At 34.5% G+C, this 15,302-nt stretch overlaps 1 protein-coding gene across 2 annotated transcripts in view; it reads left to right on the forward strand.

The window, feature by feature from the left end:
- GABRB3 (gamma-aminobutyric acid type A receptor subunit beta3) overlaps positions 1 to 15,302 on the forward strand; it is a 232,384-nt gene that overhangs the window by 189,610 nt on the left and 27,472 nt on the right. For both annotated transcript variants that reach the window (XM_034431367.3, XM_034431368.3), the window contains one exon: positions 3,526 to 3,746. In XM_034431367.3, the coding sequence (XP_034287258.2) occupies positions 3,526 to 3,746 (221 nt within the window). The remainder of the gene's footprint in view (positions 1 to 3,525; positions 3,747 to 15,302) is intronic.

Genomic DNA, 15,302 nt, shown 5'->3' on the forward strand with positions numbered 1-15,302 from the left:
TCATGTATGTGGTCATATTATGGAAACACTGGCTTTGAAAGATAATAATTAGAAACAGCTGTTAACATTTTTCAGATTATATGGGTTTATCCCTCATGTAATTTCAAAATGATCAAAGAATTAAACACTAGTTCTAGTACATTTGGTATATGCATATATAAGTGTGTCCATGTATGTGTATGTATGTATGTGTGTATACACACACACGTGTGTATGTATATGTGTGTGTATACACACACACATATGACTTTTTGAACAAAATTGTTACATTATTAACCCATTTACAATTATGAATTAGAGATAGACTTTGAATACATATAAATCAGCAATCATTGCATTGTATACACATATCAGAGATATTCAGTAGCCTACTATTTCTTGTGGAACAATTGTATTTTTTCCCCTAAATAGTCTGCACATCAGAGAATGCACTAGTAATATAAATTGGGAGGACAGAATTCTGCTTGGATTTTATGACAAATTGTTTTGTAATCTGAACTCATTATGAAATCAATTTTTAATCCAATTTATATTATGTCTCCCAGCATGTTTACAATGAGATGAGAAAAACCATTGTACATTATCATGACAAAAATGATAAATTATATAAATGACAATTTTGATATATTGATCATATGTATATATTTGATATATATCAAATATTGATACTAATTTTGTAAGATTTGAATATAATTACCTGAGAATTTTGAAAGTTGTATACCAAAAATATTTTAAGTTGAGTAAAATTGTTGTAGGATATAGTACTTGGCACATTATAAGAAAAATCCAGTAATGTTAACGTAGTGGATAAGGTGTTGGACAAGGAGCTGAGAACCAAATCCTCATTTGACTAAAGTGTTCAATAGATTATATGAAACGCAAGCTCTTGCTGTAAATAGAAAAATTAGTAGAGATTTCAAAGAACCATTTGAAAATCAAAGACAATATTTACCATCTGTGAAAAGATGGGCAAAGATTGTATCAAGTAGAATGTGCATGCCAGCATTGCAGTGCCCTGATTTTTTTTTAAAGGCTAATTCATACTCATCTGCTTTACCTCTGAATCTTACATCTTCAGATGTTAATCTGGGAATAGAGGGATTCAAATATGGAATGAGATAATACGTTTTTCACAGTTTCAACCTTATGCAAATGCCAAGGCTGAGACTGCCCATTGCAGACTCAAAAACTTCAGGCAGGAATTTAAGTTAAACAAACATTTTTTTAAAAAATGTATTTTTCTTTTAAAATGCAATTGTTTGAGTTCATCATTCATCACATACATATGCATATACACACACCTTTGTTAACCTCTATTAATAAATTGGATTTGATCCAAATGGTCAAATCTAATGGTTATATTATTAATCCAATGAATAGTAATCACTATAGTAATGTAGTGTGATGTAATTAATATAATGTAATATAAACCACAACAGTCAACTGAAGCTATGGAGTGCTTCAAGCTATTAATTTAACTAATTGAGCCTTCATGGCTGTTCTACCAAGTGCTAGAGTGGGAAAAATGTTACCAATCATATTATGGGAATACACAAACATCAGATTCCTTTTTTTTCTTTCCATATGTTGAGCATAAGAGTCTATAGTGAACAGTTTCCTCTGGCTAGCATGTCAACTGAACAGGACTAGAACTCTCCAATATATTTATTTGGAAATAAAAACTACTGCAGGATAAGCATACATTCATTTTCTTGTGATTGCATCTTAGCATAAAGGTTTCTATTAAGTAGAGGAAAAAATAGTCCAATATCCTCAGGGTTTCTTCTCAGTTAGTGGATCAGAATGGTAAAAAGCTTACTTCTGCTTAGTTGGTATATGACTTTCAAGACATAATGGGTATTTGGCTCTCAGTTGTTAAATATCAGTTTAAAACTCATGCTATAAATAATTGATACCTTAATTAATGAATTAATGAATGTATTGTGTCTCTCCACCAAAGGCATTAAAATCATCACCCTGCTTTGCTAATCACTACACATTATTTACTAATGAATAGATATTAATAATATTGTCCTATAGGGGCAACATTGGTACATGCCTTTGATGGAATGAAATCTTTTAATATCTTTCAATATTATTGGCAGTTTCTTCATTTAAATTATTTCTGCATTTGAATTTGAAGCCTTGATTTCTTAAGATAATAGTAACTGAAGTATGGGATCTAATCAATTAATGATTATCTAATCTTTCATTTCTGTATGTTCCTATGAATGGAAATTAGTTTTCTGTGTTATTATGGTCAGTTTGTCTTCAAATGTCAAAATGAAGTTGTTCTGCCTTTAGCTTCTATGTCAGTAAGTTTCCTTTTATTTGCAATGGCTCTACTTGCTTGACATAAGAATCTATTACTTTCTGCTTATACTTACCAAATACATCTTCAGTAATATATTTATATACACAAAAAAGAAATATAGGCTTTAAATAACAGCTTTTATTGTGTAGTGGCAGATAATTTACGATAACATGCAAAGTTTTTCAAAGTTAGCCAAGCATGCATTCTGATGCAAATAAACGAAGTCAATAATTTGTGCAGAATTTCTGAAGGTTACAATAAGGCAGAGCTTATATAGGTGAGAATGTGTGCATTCTTTATTTTCCCATTTGGTTTATAGAATGGCATGTGTCCAAAAAAAACCCCCACAACTGTTTCTCTAACTAGCTCTAATTCTGTAGTACAGCATTTGAGCTCTGTTTTCAGTTGTTGAGTTGGAAAGGTAATTTTTTTTACTTCTGGATCAGACTTTTCTAAAGGGGAAATCTGATGTAATTCAAGGAGAGTGCAATATAGCTAGGGCGTGCTTCTCTAAATATATATTTTCTTTTACAACAGCAACAGCTTTTGGTTTAACCAAATTGTTAATATTGTACTATAATTTCTTATCTGGTATTATACATTATATTATACCTGTGGGTTTTAGTAAGTTAGTTTTTTTAAGTCACTTATTACAAGTCAATAAATATACTTTCCAGTTTTATTACTACTAAAACCAAGCTTTAATTAAAACATCACTAGTAAAGAGTGCATTTATTCCTAACTTCCACATCAGAAAATTGCAGAAAACACCAGGGGGTATATTGTCCTTTTGATGATGCTCCTAATAGAAACTGTTCATGAGCACTGAAAGTAAAATATAACTGCTGTAGCTCTGAATGGTAATGACATTTACTTCCCATGAAAGATAGCTTTTCTTCTAAAGTATTGGGCATATTTTTGTGAAGTTGTTTCTTCTTTTGGTTATGAAAAAAATCTAAAAACAAAAATGCTGCAGCAACATTAGTATCGCTCTTGCTAGTATGTTATTTCAATCCAGAGTTGTTTCATTGAAGCTTATACAATATTAGGCAAAGAGGCCTTTAGGAAGAAAAATTATATGCATTTTGAAATTCATATTATCTTTTTATTTGGAGCAACCTAACTAAGTCTAAGATTATATTAAAGTTGATTCTGGAAGTTCAATGCATAAACCAAGACTTAACTTCAGTTTTTCTTCTTCTCTCCACCAGGATTACACATTAACAATGTATTTTCAACAATACTGGCGAGATAAAAGACTAGCCTATGCTGGGATTCCTCTCAACCTTACACTCGATAACAGAGTAGCAGATCAACTATGGGTGCCTGATACTTACTTTCTGAATGACAAGAAATCGTTTGTGCACGGTGTTACTGTTAAGAATCGAATGATTCGCCTTCATCCAGATGGCACAGTATTATACGGCCTCAGGTTTGTAGCTATGTAATCAAGAATTATTCACTCTTGTATGTTTTATTGATCATCACTGAGGAGTGGGGGATTTGGTACAGGTTGTTACATTAAATACTAGATTAAATCATAATATGCATAACATATTATGCATTTCATTGCTTTTAAAAAGGTTGTCTCTAGAAGCTAAACATTGTCAATGTTTTATTTTTCAATTGCCAATGAATTTATTGTTCACAATAGAAGTTATACAGGAGCTGAAAATTTTAAACCAAGAAGGAAAAGTGGATTTCTTTGGTGTAAGCTTTGCCTTTGAGTTCTAATTTCCTGATTTGTGGACAGTAAAGCAAAGGCTCTGTCCATGTTTGAAAGCATGTTTCCCAGATTTTATATTGAAAGAAATGATTAGACCTAGAGAACTACACACACAAAAATTGTATCTTTCTTTTTCTAAGCATAGAGAGAAAAACTGTGCCCCTATATGGTTTCTATGTGCATGTGTGAAAAAGAGACTTGGTATTTTTGAGAGCAGCAGGCAATCTTGTTTATTTTTAACTCTGATCCTGTTTGTTGGTAATACAGATCCTGGAAAACGACCTGGGTATTGACAGAAAAAAGGGTTTTCTCTCCTGGTTTACATAGCAAGGCCTGCATTAATTAGAGCTTCCATATCTATGCTGCAAATGTGGACAACCAAATAGATGGCAGCTAGGAGATAGAATTTTATGTAACTATAGTAATATGTATAGTAAATGTTTCAAGCCTAAAATATTGTGATTCTTCTCAGTAAAGATTTTTTTATTATTATTATTTATTAAATATAAAGTATATATTAGCTTTCTAAGTCTGTAAAGCAACTCTGGTTGGCTTACAATTAAAACCATAATTAATATGGTTTAATTTAAAAAATGTTTTAATATAAAAATATTAAAACATTGTGTACAGAGATCAGCAAAGAAACCAAGATTGGTCCAGTGGTGGCATCTTTTATGTCAGTCCACCAACCACCTCCAACATAGAATCCCCGCTCAGGCTGGCCAGCTAACTCATAGAATCAGGTTTCAAGGCTTTTCCAGAAGGCCAGCTCCTTTTGATATAAATTTCATTCTTTAAATATATATATGTGTGTGTGTGTGTGTGTGTGTGTGTGTATAGTTAATATTTCGGGTTTCTTCCCGTGTAATTGTGGATATATCCCTAAAAGGGTAGAAGCGACGTTTCGGCAGAATCCCATCTGCCATCATCAGGCTTATGTCAGCAGTCATTTTGCACTAATTGCCGTTGGTATTTCAAATCTGGTGCTGGTATTCTGGGATGGCTCCACCTTTTCATTCTGATTGGTTGGGAGTCCCAGTATGTGTTTATTGGCTTGGCTTCGGGTGTATGGTCGGTTTTTCTCCACTAGGTGGCAGGGCTTCATCTTTGTGGCTGGTTTGAATATGATTTGGTTGGGATTTTTTGTTTAATGTTTGGTTTATGTTTTATATATGGTGTTAAGATTCGTCTATCTATGAGAGCAGGTTTCCAAATAGTAGGCAGATGTGAAGTGTCATCCCGTTTATTCATGCAATATGGTCTTTTTTCTATTTCTATTGCTTCTCTGATTATCCTGCCATTGAGATGTTCTATTTTTGCAACTGTTTTTGTTTTATTAAAATTAATGTTGTGTCCTGTTGTATTTATATGTTGAACTAATGATGATGTGTGTTCTTGCTTTTGTATTGAGTTTTTGTGTTCCTCGATGCGCACACTCATTCTTCTGTTGGTCTGTCCAATGTATGTTGATGGGCAGGAAGCACACGGGATTTCGTATATGCCTTGATCTTCTATTTTGTCTTTGGGGTTTCTCAGAATGGACGATATCTTTCTATCTGTGCAAAATATGGTTTTGATGTTGTGTTTATGTAGTACTTTGCTAATTTTATCTGTTGTTCCCCTTATATAGGGCAAGATGGCTTTCCCATTGTTTTGTTCCTCTTGTTGTTTTTTATTCTGTCTTGGTGTTGTATGTTTGATCATATTGATGACTTTATTTCTACAGAACCCATTTGATGTCAGTACATTAGTTAGTGTATATAATTCTGTTTGTAAATGTGCTTCATCAGCCAGACGTTTAGTTCTTGTGGTTAATGTTTTGGCAACAGAGTTTATTTGTGCTGGATGGTGGTGTGATTTGGTGTTGAGATAGCGGTTTGTATGTGTCTTCTTTTGATAGATGGTATGTCCTAAAGTGCCATCAGATTTTTTATAAATTAATACATCGAGGAAAGGTAACTGGTTTTCTGATTCTATCTCCATGGTGAACTTTATTTTGGGATGGAGGCTGTTCAAATATACTAAGAAGTTTTCCAATTTATCTCTTCCATGTGGCCAGATCACAAAGGTGTCATCAACGTATCTGAGCCATAATTTTGGTTTGTTAACAGTTTTTTCTAAGGCATTGGCCACAAAGATGAAGCCCTGCCACCTAGTGGAGAAAAACCGACCATACACCCGAAGCCAAGCCAATAAACACATACTGGGACTCCCAACCAATCAGAATGAATAGGTGGAGCCATCCCAGAATACCAGCACCAGATTTGAAATACCAACGGCAGTTAGTGCAAAATGACTGCTGACATAAGCCTGATGATGGCAGATGGGATTCTGCCAAAACGTCGCTTCTACCCTTTTAGGGATATATCCACAATTACACGGGAAGAAACCCGAAATATTAACTATACACACATACATACCCGTGAAAACTTACATATATATATATATATATATATATATATATATATATATATATATATATATATATTGACTGATTGATTAGCCTATAGACCATATCAACATACAGGTTCAAACACATATTACCAATAAAATTCTAAACAAACAATTTAAAATGAGACTAAGGTAAAATACAATAGTGATAGGATAAAATACAATAATTTAATATATAAACATGTACAATAGAATAAAATGGCATAAAATTATATTTCTTTATCACCCCTGCAATCTACCTCAATCAGGCCCACATATGCCGATCTCAATTGGACCATTTTAGTCAGAAATTATGCTGTATTAAATGTCATCTTCAGATTCTGGCCACACATGAGGTATGTTGTTTTAATATGGGCCTTCCACTGGGCCATATGTTTAACATGTAAATCAACGTACTTATCTCTCTCTTTGTCTCTATTTATTTCATCAAATTTGGAGAGTAGTTCTTCAGGTGACTAAGTTTAAATTTTAAATTCTTCAAGAACCGATACAAAAAGTTTAACTAGGAAAATTTTGTTTTAATATTTTCATTTTCATAACCTTTCTCTACTTCTACAGTCAATGAGGTCTACATTTGTTCTTGGAAAAGTAGGCTGCATATGAACAAACCTAGAGCTTCATGGAAGAGCAAATAAGTGCCAAGGTCTTCACATCTACAACCAATTTCATGGAAAATGCATTGGGAAGGCAGGAACATAACTATGCCACCCTATTTAATAGGAGCAATATGCACAAGTAAAATGATTCCTATGTACCTTTCTTCCCATAGACATCACATTATTCCAGTACATTTTACATCAGCATTGTGACTGAGAATAATATAAATGTAGGAGGATCATTCTGTTCTGGGGGAATAATGCAGGGGTGAAATGCTTCCGGTTCGGACCAGATGGCCCGATCCGGTAGCGATAGCGGTAGGTGGTTTGGAGAACTGGTAGCAAAAATCTCTGTGCCCCCCCCATGTCCAGCTGAGCCAAGTGATCATCAGAGGCTTTTTTTTTAACTTTTAAAAGCATTTTTCTACAACCTCTTTGGCTGAAAAAATGCTTTTAAAAGGAAAAAAAAAAGCCTCTGATGATCGCGCGGCTCAGCTGGGATAGTCAGAGGCTTTTAAAAGCATTTTTTTTCTACAACTGAGATTTTAGAAAAAATGCTTTTAAAAGTAAAAAAAAAGTTGGCCACGCCCACCCAGTCAAATTACCCCCCCAAGCCACGCCCACAGAATCGGTAGTAACAAATTTTACATTTCACCACTGGAATAATGTAATTTCTATCTGCTGGAATTTGTCATCTCAGCAGGAGAAGTTTTGAATATTAGACTTACATTGATTACCACTGGAACATTCTATTTTGCTATACATTGTAAGGTAGCTTAATTCATCAAAAGGCATTCCAGACTTTTCCCTTACTTTGTACTGAGAATGGGGAAAACTTTTGCATGCATGTGTTTAAGAATGAGAAAGCCTCTCTATTTATTTGTAGTTAATGCAATCCATTGTCCTTGTTCTTGCATCCCTTGGCAAATATTTTGCAATCTTTGCAACATTTCATTGAGACAAACTTTATAAACTACTTTCTAATGTTGAATCAAACAATTTAGTTTAATATTTTGTACACTGTTTACCTCTGCAGAATTTCAGGCAGCAGATTTCCCCAATCTCTGCTGCCATAGTTGAATGTGGGAGTTTTTACATTGAAAATATGTACCATATTATTAGTTTTCCTATTTTGTTTTTGTTCTGATTTTTCCCACTTATTGTGTTTCTCTTGGTGAGTTATACGTGTCCATTTTCAGTTTTGGTTAAGACAGTGATGAAAAATGTGTCATGATGCCACAGTTCTGGTTCCAGTCTTTTCTTGCACTGCAATGTTGCACGTAAGTACATCAGGTTCCTATCATGACATTGTGTCATGCATTTCATCATTTGCCAACCATCTACCTTTTCCTGAAAATAATGATGGACTTAAGTGATGCTCAACTTGAAAGACATTGTATAACCAATTTAGAATAAATGTTAACATTGGTTTATGATATAGTATTATATGGATAGAAAAGCATGTTAACTAGAAAGTCCTGACTCTTTCTAGAATTTAGGCATAAGGTCAGTATATTATGTTAACCCACTATTGCATTAAAGTTGTTAACTGACAAGAAAATGACGTCTGACCATGACCATTTTTGTTCTTGTATTAATTCCATTATATAATTTTTAAACCAACAAATTATGCAGAGTAGTGTATGAATTGGACCTGTAGAAATCAATCAAGCATATTATCTTCCTATCTACCTTGGACAATACTTCTATTAATTGACTTAAATTAACAAAGTAGTTTAGGATTTTCACAAAGTTTGCATAACTATCTATGGGTAAAACATTCAGTTGGCTGAAAATCACAGGCCATCCTAAATAAGTGGTTTGGAGATATAATTTCAATTTTAAGTAGCATTTTTAAATATATGGAGTAATAGAAATATTTTTTTCAAACCATACCATACTAACACCCTGTTTTCCATTAGTCTTCTGTTCCATATGAAATTAATTAAATTTATTATAAAATCTAGAAATTGTGACATGATTTTCCCACTATATTTGAGAATTCTATTCATATACCTTTATTAATGGACATCAGACATAGTATACCAAAAAAAAAAAACCCCAAATTTTTTTGTTTTATTTTATTTACCAATAATTCATTCTAAACACATAAATACAGGAATGTATTTATACAAGAGCGTATTGTAAGTTTTGTAACAGTCACATGATTAGAGTTAATAAGTTAAAGTTATTATTTAACTATAATTAATTTGGGGATAATTGTTTCAAACTTGTAAGCTATGCTGTATGTAATATAAAATTAGAGAGATATCTTTATCACTCAGCTTTCAGCAAGGGAAGAATTCTATTCTGTATTTTAAAATCTGGAACCTGACCAGAGGTGATATTCAGCTGGTTCGGACCGGTTCGGGTGAATGATAGTGGCGCCCGCCCGCGCCACCCACCCAACCCCGAGCTTTGCCATCCTATTTAGCCACATTTCCTAAACACGCATGCGTAGAAGCAGTGTGTGCGAGCAAAACGCATGCATAGAAGGTCGCGCACATTTGGGTGCACGGTGAACTGGTGGTAAAATTATGTCAAACCCATCTCCGAACCTGACTATCTTGGAAGAATCATTGTTATATCAAAGGGTTGCCTAAAAATTATTTGGAGAATTTGAAAAACTGACATTATTCCAGGTACTAAAGATTGGATTATGGAAATAAGCAATTTCTCTATTTTTGAAAATGATGTTTTCTCGAGTAATTAGAAAATGAAACATTACATTTATCTTTGGCATGGATTTAAGGTTATCTTAAAACAATTGGGTATTATTAGGTTGTTGTTTTTTTCCTGTTTAATAACAAGAGAGTATTATAAGGTATTTTTTATAAACCAGAATGATGCATTTTTAAAATTACTTTGTCCATTGGTTTAATGTGCTGTGATTTGGGGCATGGTTATTATTTGATTATTTAATGTCTTTTCTAAGTTACAGTTGTTGCTGCTATACTGAAAACATGCATTCTCCTTATGGTAAATATGTCTGAGCACCTTGCCTAGAGAATTATTCAGGCATTGACAGATGTTTACTAAAAAAAATATATCCTGAAGCCATAGACCAGCTGCGAAGCTATTCCAGTTTTTATAAATTTATCCATTCATCCATATTCTATAATGTAAATTCTTCAGAAATATTTAACCCTTTCTTGTGTCAATCCAATTCATCTTCCATTTAGCTTATGCTTTGTTGATATTCATCAGTCTCTTTATACACATTCAATAAAACTGTTTATCATGAAATTAGTTATTAAAATTGTCAATAAAATCTATTATCTATCTTATGATCCATCTGCAGATTAACAAATTTCTCAGTCTATGCACACAATTGCTAGATATGTAATTATGTAGCTTTAAAGCAGCCAATCTCAACTTTCTCAGCCTAGACCTCTAAGTCTCATGAGAGCTCATTAGGGATTCAGCAAGAGATAGTATTTTTTTAAAAAAATAAAAAAAATAAAACAGCTAGCACTTACAATACTGATAAATTTTACATGCCAGGACTCAGTTTACTGATCACACTAATACAGTGTAAATTGTAGATGATATAATTATTATGCAGAAGTTCCCTAAAACCTTCAAAATTATTTCAAGGATTCCGCCAGAGGCAAAAAATAAAATAGTTGAAAAAGGTTGACTTGTTCAAAGGCCCAAATATACTTTAGGTTTATTTTTGTGCATATGCAGGTTTAGGAATATTTATTATCATTTAAATGTCATAGAAATCAAGATACACTTATCCACATTATTTTAAAATTAGAATAAATGAATTTATAAACCACCCAGAGTTGCTTGAGAGTGAGATGGATGACATATAAATTTAATCAATAAATAAAATAAATAAATGTAAGTTACTACTAAATCAACCAGAATCAATTTGCCTTCAATTTATCTCTAGTTATCAGAGGGAAACTGATAAATCAGTGCCTTACCTGAAGAAAATTATCTTACCTGAAGGTCTATAAATATGTTGTTAAACACATGATTTTCAACTCAAAAGTTAAGTCTTTGGTATTTTCAATTAAAAGAAAGATCTGAGCTGAGCTACTGCTGTGTAAAGAGACATATTGCTATGTTAATTATCAATATTTCCTTTTTGCCACTTTCTATAACTGTGTAATTGTATTTTTTGAATATTTCCTAAAAGTTGGACCTCCATTAAAACTACCTGCTTAAAATTTAAGATATAATGTCAAAATCACAGCTTAAAAAAAGAAACTTCCAAACAGCACATTGATGCTTGTGCTCAATTGTGCTTGTGCTCAATCCTCTGGCCCTGACACTCTCAGAACTTGTGCAGAGACTTAGAAGAAATCAACAATTTCACACCAAAATGTTGTAGTCCAGTGGTAAATAGTACTAATGTAATGGTCATATCTTTAAATGCCTCTATTGTGTGTAACAACAGCGCAATAAAGTACTTCTGTAGCCTCTTTGTACCAGCAGCCCTAAGTAAAATTGGCACTGTTTCATACATTCTTTCTCAATAAGGAATAATGAATGCAAAGTTCTTTCTATAGTATTTCTGGCATTAATACCTTGCTCTTCAATGCATAGAAAACTTACAAGTAGCTTCTTCAATGTTATTTACAGTTGATAACCCAACAAAGGTTTGTAGCACTTCAGTTCTCTAAAGACTCCTTCAAAGTAGGCAGGAGTGCAAACCAGAGGTGGGTTTCAGCAGGTTCTGACCATTTCTGGAGAACCAATAGGGGAAATTTTGAGTAGTTCAGAGAACCGGTAGTAAAAATTCTGACTGGCCCCGCCCCCATCTATTCTCTGCCTCCCAAGTCCCAGTTGATCGGGAAGAAATGGGGATTTTGCAATAACCTTCCCCTGCCATGCCCACAAAGCCATGCCATGCCCACCAAGCCACACCCACAGAACGGTAGTAAAAAAATTTGAAACCCACCACTGGTGCAGCACCTCTCTACAACACTTACAAAAAGATGTACCCGATTTGAAATGTTTCATTTCTATGTTCTCCAAGGACTTTTCAGAGTTTGAGCCACTGCACAGGTCTAAAATCTGCTGATAATCACACTAAAGTTAATTTTATATCCTTAATAGCACTAATGCACATTGCTGTTCAGTACTTTTATCCTAATTCATCTCCCAGACATTTGCACTTTTCACTTTTGAAATTAACTGTGAAAGTATAATCTTAAAAAGACCATTCATGTACTGTATGTAGAATTTGAAATTGAGATAACAATTTTTGAAATTAGGTCAACAACATTTATATTTCATACTACATTCCCAGATTCATGATGTACAAAAATATTCAAATGATAGTGAATAGCAGGAAAGAGGAGTGGGATTGTTCTCCCTACTCTACATTTTTGTAATGTTATTACAATCCAAATTAGACTAGTGTGTTTATTACTTATTTTGTGGTGAAAAAAAATCACACCAACATCAGTGAAAATAGGACACACTTATGTCTTAATATGGATGACAAGTAAAGAAAGTTAAAGTATATCTATTATTTACATCATGACTCCAGGCCTAAAAGAGCACTCCATAGCTTCAATTGACTGTTGTGGTTTATATTATATTATATTAATTACACCACACTATACTAGTATAGTGATTACTATTCATTGGATTAATAATAATACATTAAATTTGACCATTTGGATTAAATCCTAATTTTTTTCTTTTGCTAGTTCCATGACACCAAATCATAATCATTCATTATGTCCAAATATTTTGTTTCTTTATCATTACCTACTGTATATAAAAATAATTTCTATCCAGTATTTGGAAGATGTTGTAATTATCTGTTTTTAAAATATTTTCTGTTTTGACTAGCCAATGTTTTTAGTCTCAGAATAATCAAAAGTTTAGTCTCAGAATTCAGATGGGCACAAGGAAAAGTATGCATCCCCACTATTAAATGACATTCCATTTAGTTTTGTGAAAATAGGCCCAAAAACACCCAGCCAGGTTTCATGCCTAAAGTCGTACTAGAACTCCCAGTTTCCTAGTTTCTAGCCTTAATCAACAGACTTTTTTTTTTCAGTGAAGGACAGCATTTCATTATGATTTGGAATCTCTCTCTTTTTTTTAATCATGTGGTAAATTACTCACACGACCTAATCGTGCAATTTGTTGTCACATATCTGGTTATTTGTTTAATATGTTGTCAATTGTGGTATAAAGGTGTGCATTATGGTTGAAAAATAAAACTAAATTGCCAAATTACAGTGCCTCATCTACTGAATCCTTTTCCTACTTTAGAGTCCTTATATGTCAAAATAGGGAAGATTCAGATGGGTGCTGATTGTACAAAGTCAATTCTAGTTTAGACATCAGCCGTTTCTTCCAAATGAACCAGATTTGGATCTGAACTCAGGATTCATCTATGTGAATTGTGTAATAGTATAGCAGCTTTTTTTTTTAACCCAGATAAACTTAATGAACAAAATTCATTATAGCATCAGCAACAAGCAAAAGTACTTTAAAAATAAAAATCTATATGATGTAGCCTTCTCAACTGACATAAGAATACAGCTGTAAAATCATGTAAGACAAATATAACTGTGACTACTGACTGGCTCAATGAGGACCCATTGTTGGGTGCGATGTGCTGCCATTTGTAAACAGCTCAGAGAGTGCTGTAAAACGCTATGGAGTGGTATTTAAGTCTAAGTCCTATTCCTATTGCTATTACTACTTAATCTCTGTAATATTAGTCATATTTTATCATTTGTATTTACCCTATAATATTTTAATCTGTATGCTGTTTTTAACAGCAGTATAGATGTGTTAATTTCCAGGCCAGCGTTTCCCAACCTTGATTTAAGATGTGTTGCAGATTTGGACTTCTATTCCCAGAATTCCCTAGCTAGCTAAGAAATTCTGGGAGTTAAAGTCCAGACTTCTTAAAGTTACCAAGGTTGAGAAATACTGCTTCAGGTTATACATCATTTCAGATTCAAATCCAGTTGTTTAAGACACCTAAGCTTTTCCCAGGTTCTATAGTTGCCCATACAATCTGAGTAAAAATACCACCACTTTAGTGAGGTTCTCTCAGGACTGCCACTTCTCCAGCCATACTTCACTTGCTGTAGGTCTGCCATAAGCAACAGGGGGAGGGAACTGTAAGGTGGGATAAGGAGAGGTAGCAGGAAAGGAATAGAAATTACTTGTGCTATCCTGTGAGAGCTGCTGGCCATTCCAAGGTCACCTCATGGAATGCAGCACCATCCAGCCTGCCAAGGTAGGGGCTGGTACCAAAACAATTTGTTTAAATGTAATTGGACAGCTCGAGATAAACAAAGAGGAAGGAGAGAAGAAGGGAAAAGTTAAACACATGCTTTGTGGGCAAAAATCTCAGATCCGGCTTTGCCTCATTGTAACCACTTTGGCTTTAGTAAAGTGTACTTTTGTTAATAATTGATCCGAGAGTCTTCCTTCTCTAACTGACCTAGTTGGGACAGTTGACAAGTTCAAACAAATACTATGTTCACTTCTTATTGATTTTGAAATTAAATGCAAATTAATGTACTGTCCCAGTTTCTAGCATAGCTTGGTATCCTGCTGCGACAACTCGTGGGGTTGGCACTGTTTTAACGTGGTTCTCCTCCTATCTCTTGGGCCGTACGCAAGCGGTGTTGGCAGGGGGACAGAGATCGGCTATGAGGCCCCTCACCTGTGGGGTGCCCCAGCGGTCGGTTCTCTCGCCTCTCCTGTTCAATATCTATATGAAGCCGCTTGGGGAGATCATCCGTGGTTTCGGTGTGTGGTATCATCAATATGCCGATGATACCCAGCTTTTTATATCCACCCCGAACCAGCCTAGTGATGCCCTCGACATGATGTCCCGCTGCCTGGAAGTGATACGGTCCTGGATGGGGAGGAACAGGCTCCGACTCAACCCTGCCAAGACCGAGGGGCTGTGGGTACTGGCATCTGGGTCCAATCTAGATATTCCATCGTTGACCATCGGGGGTGAGGTGTTACCCCCTGTGGATAGGGCCTGCAACCTGGGCGTCCGTCTGGATTCAGGTTGTCTCTGGAAGATCATTTAGCGACTGTGACCAGGGGGGCATTTGCCCAGGTTTGCCTTGTGCGTCAACTTCGCCCTTATTTGGACCAAGATGCTCTACGCACCGTTACTCATGTGCTAGTCACCTCCCGTCTCAACTACTGCAACGCTGTCTATCTAGGGCTGCCCATGAAAACTACTCGAAGGCTTCAACTGATG

Source organism: Pantherophis guttatus, chromosome 5, assembly GCF_059756535.1.
Source record: "Pantherophis guttatus breed Tessera chromosome 5, ASM5975653v1, whole genome shotgun sequence".
Lineage (NCBI taxonomy): Eukaryota > Metazoa > Chordata > Lepidosauria > Squamata > Colubridae > Pantherophis > Pantherophis guttatus.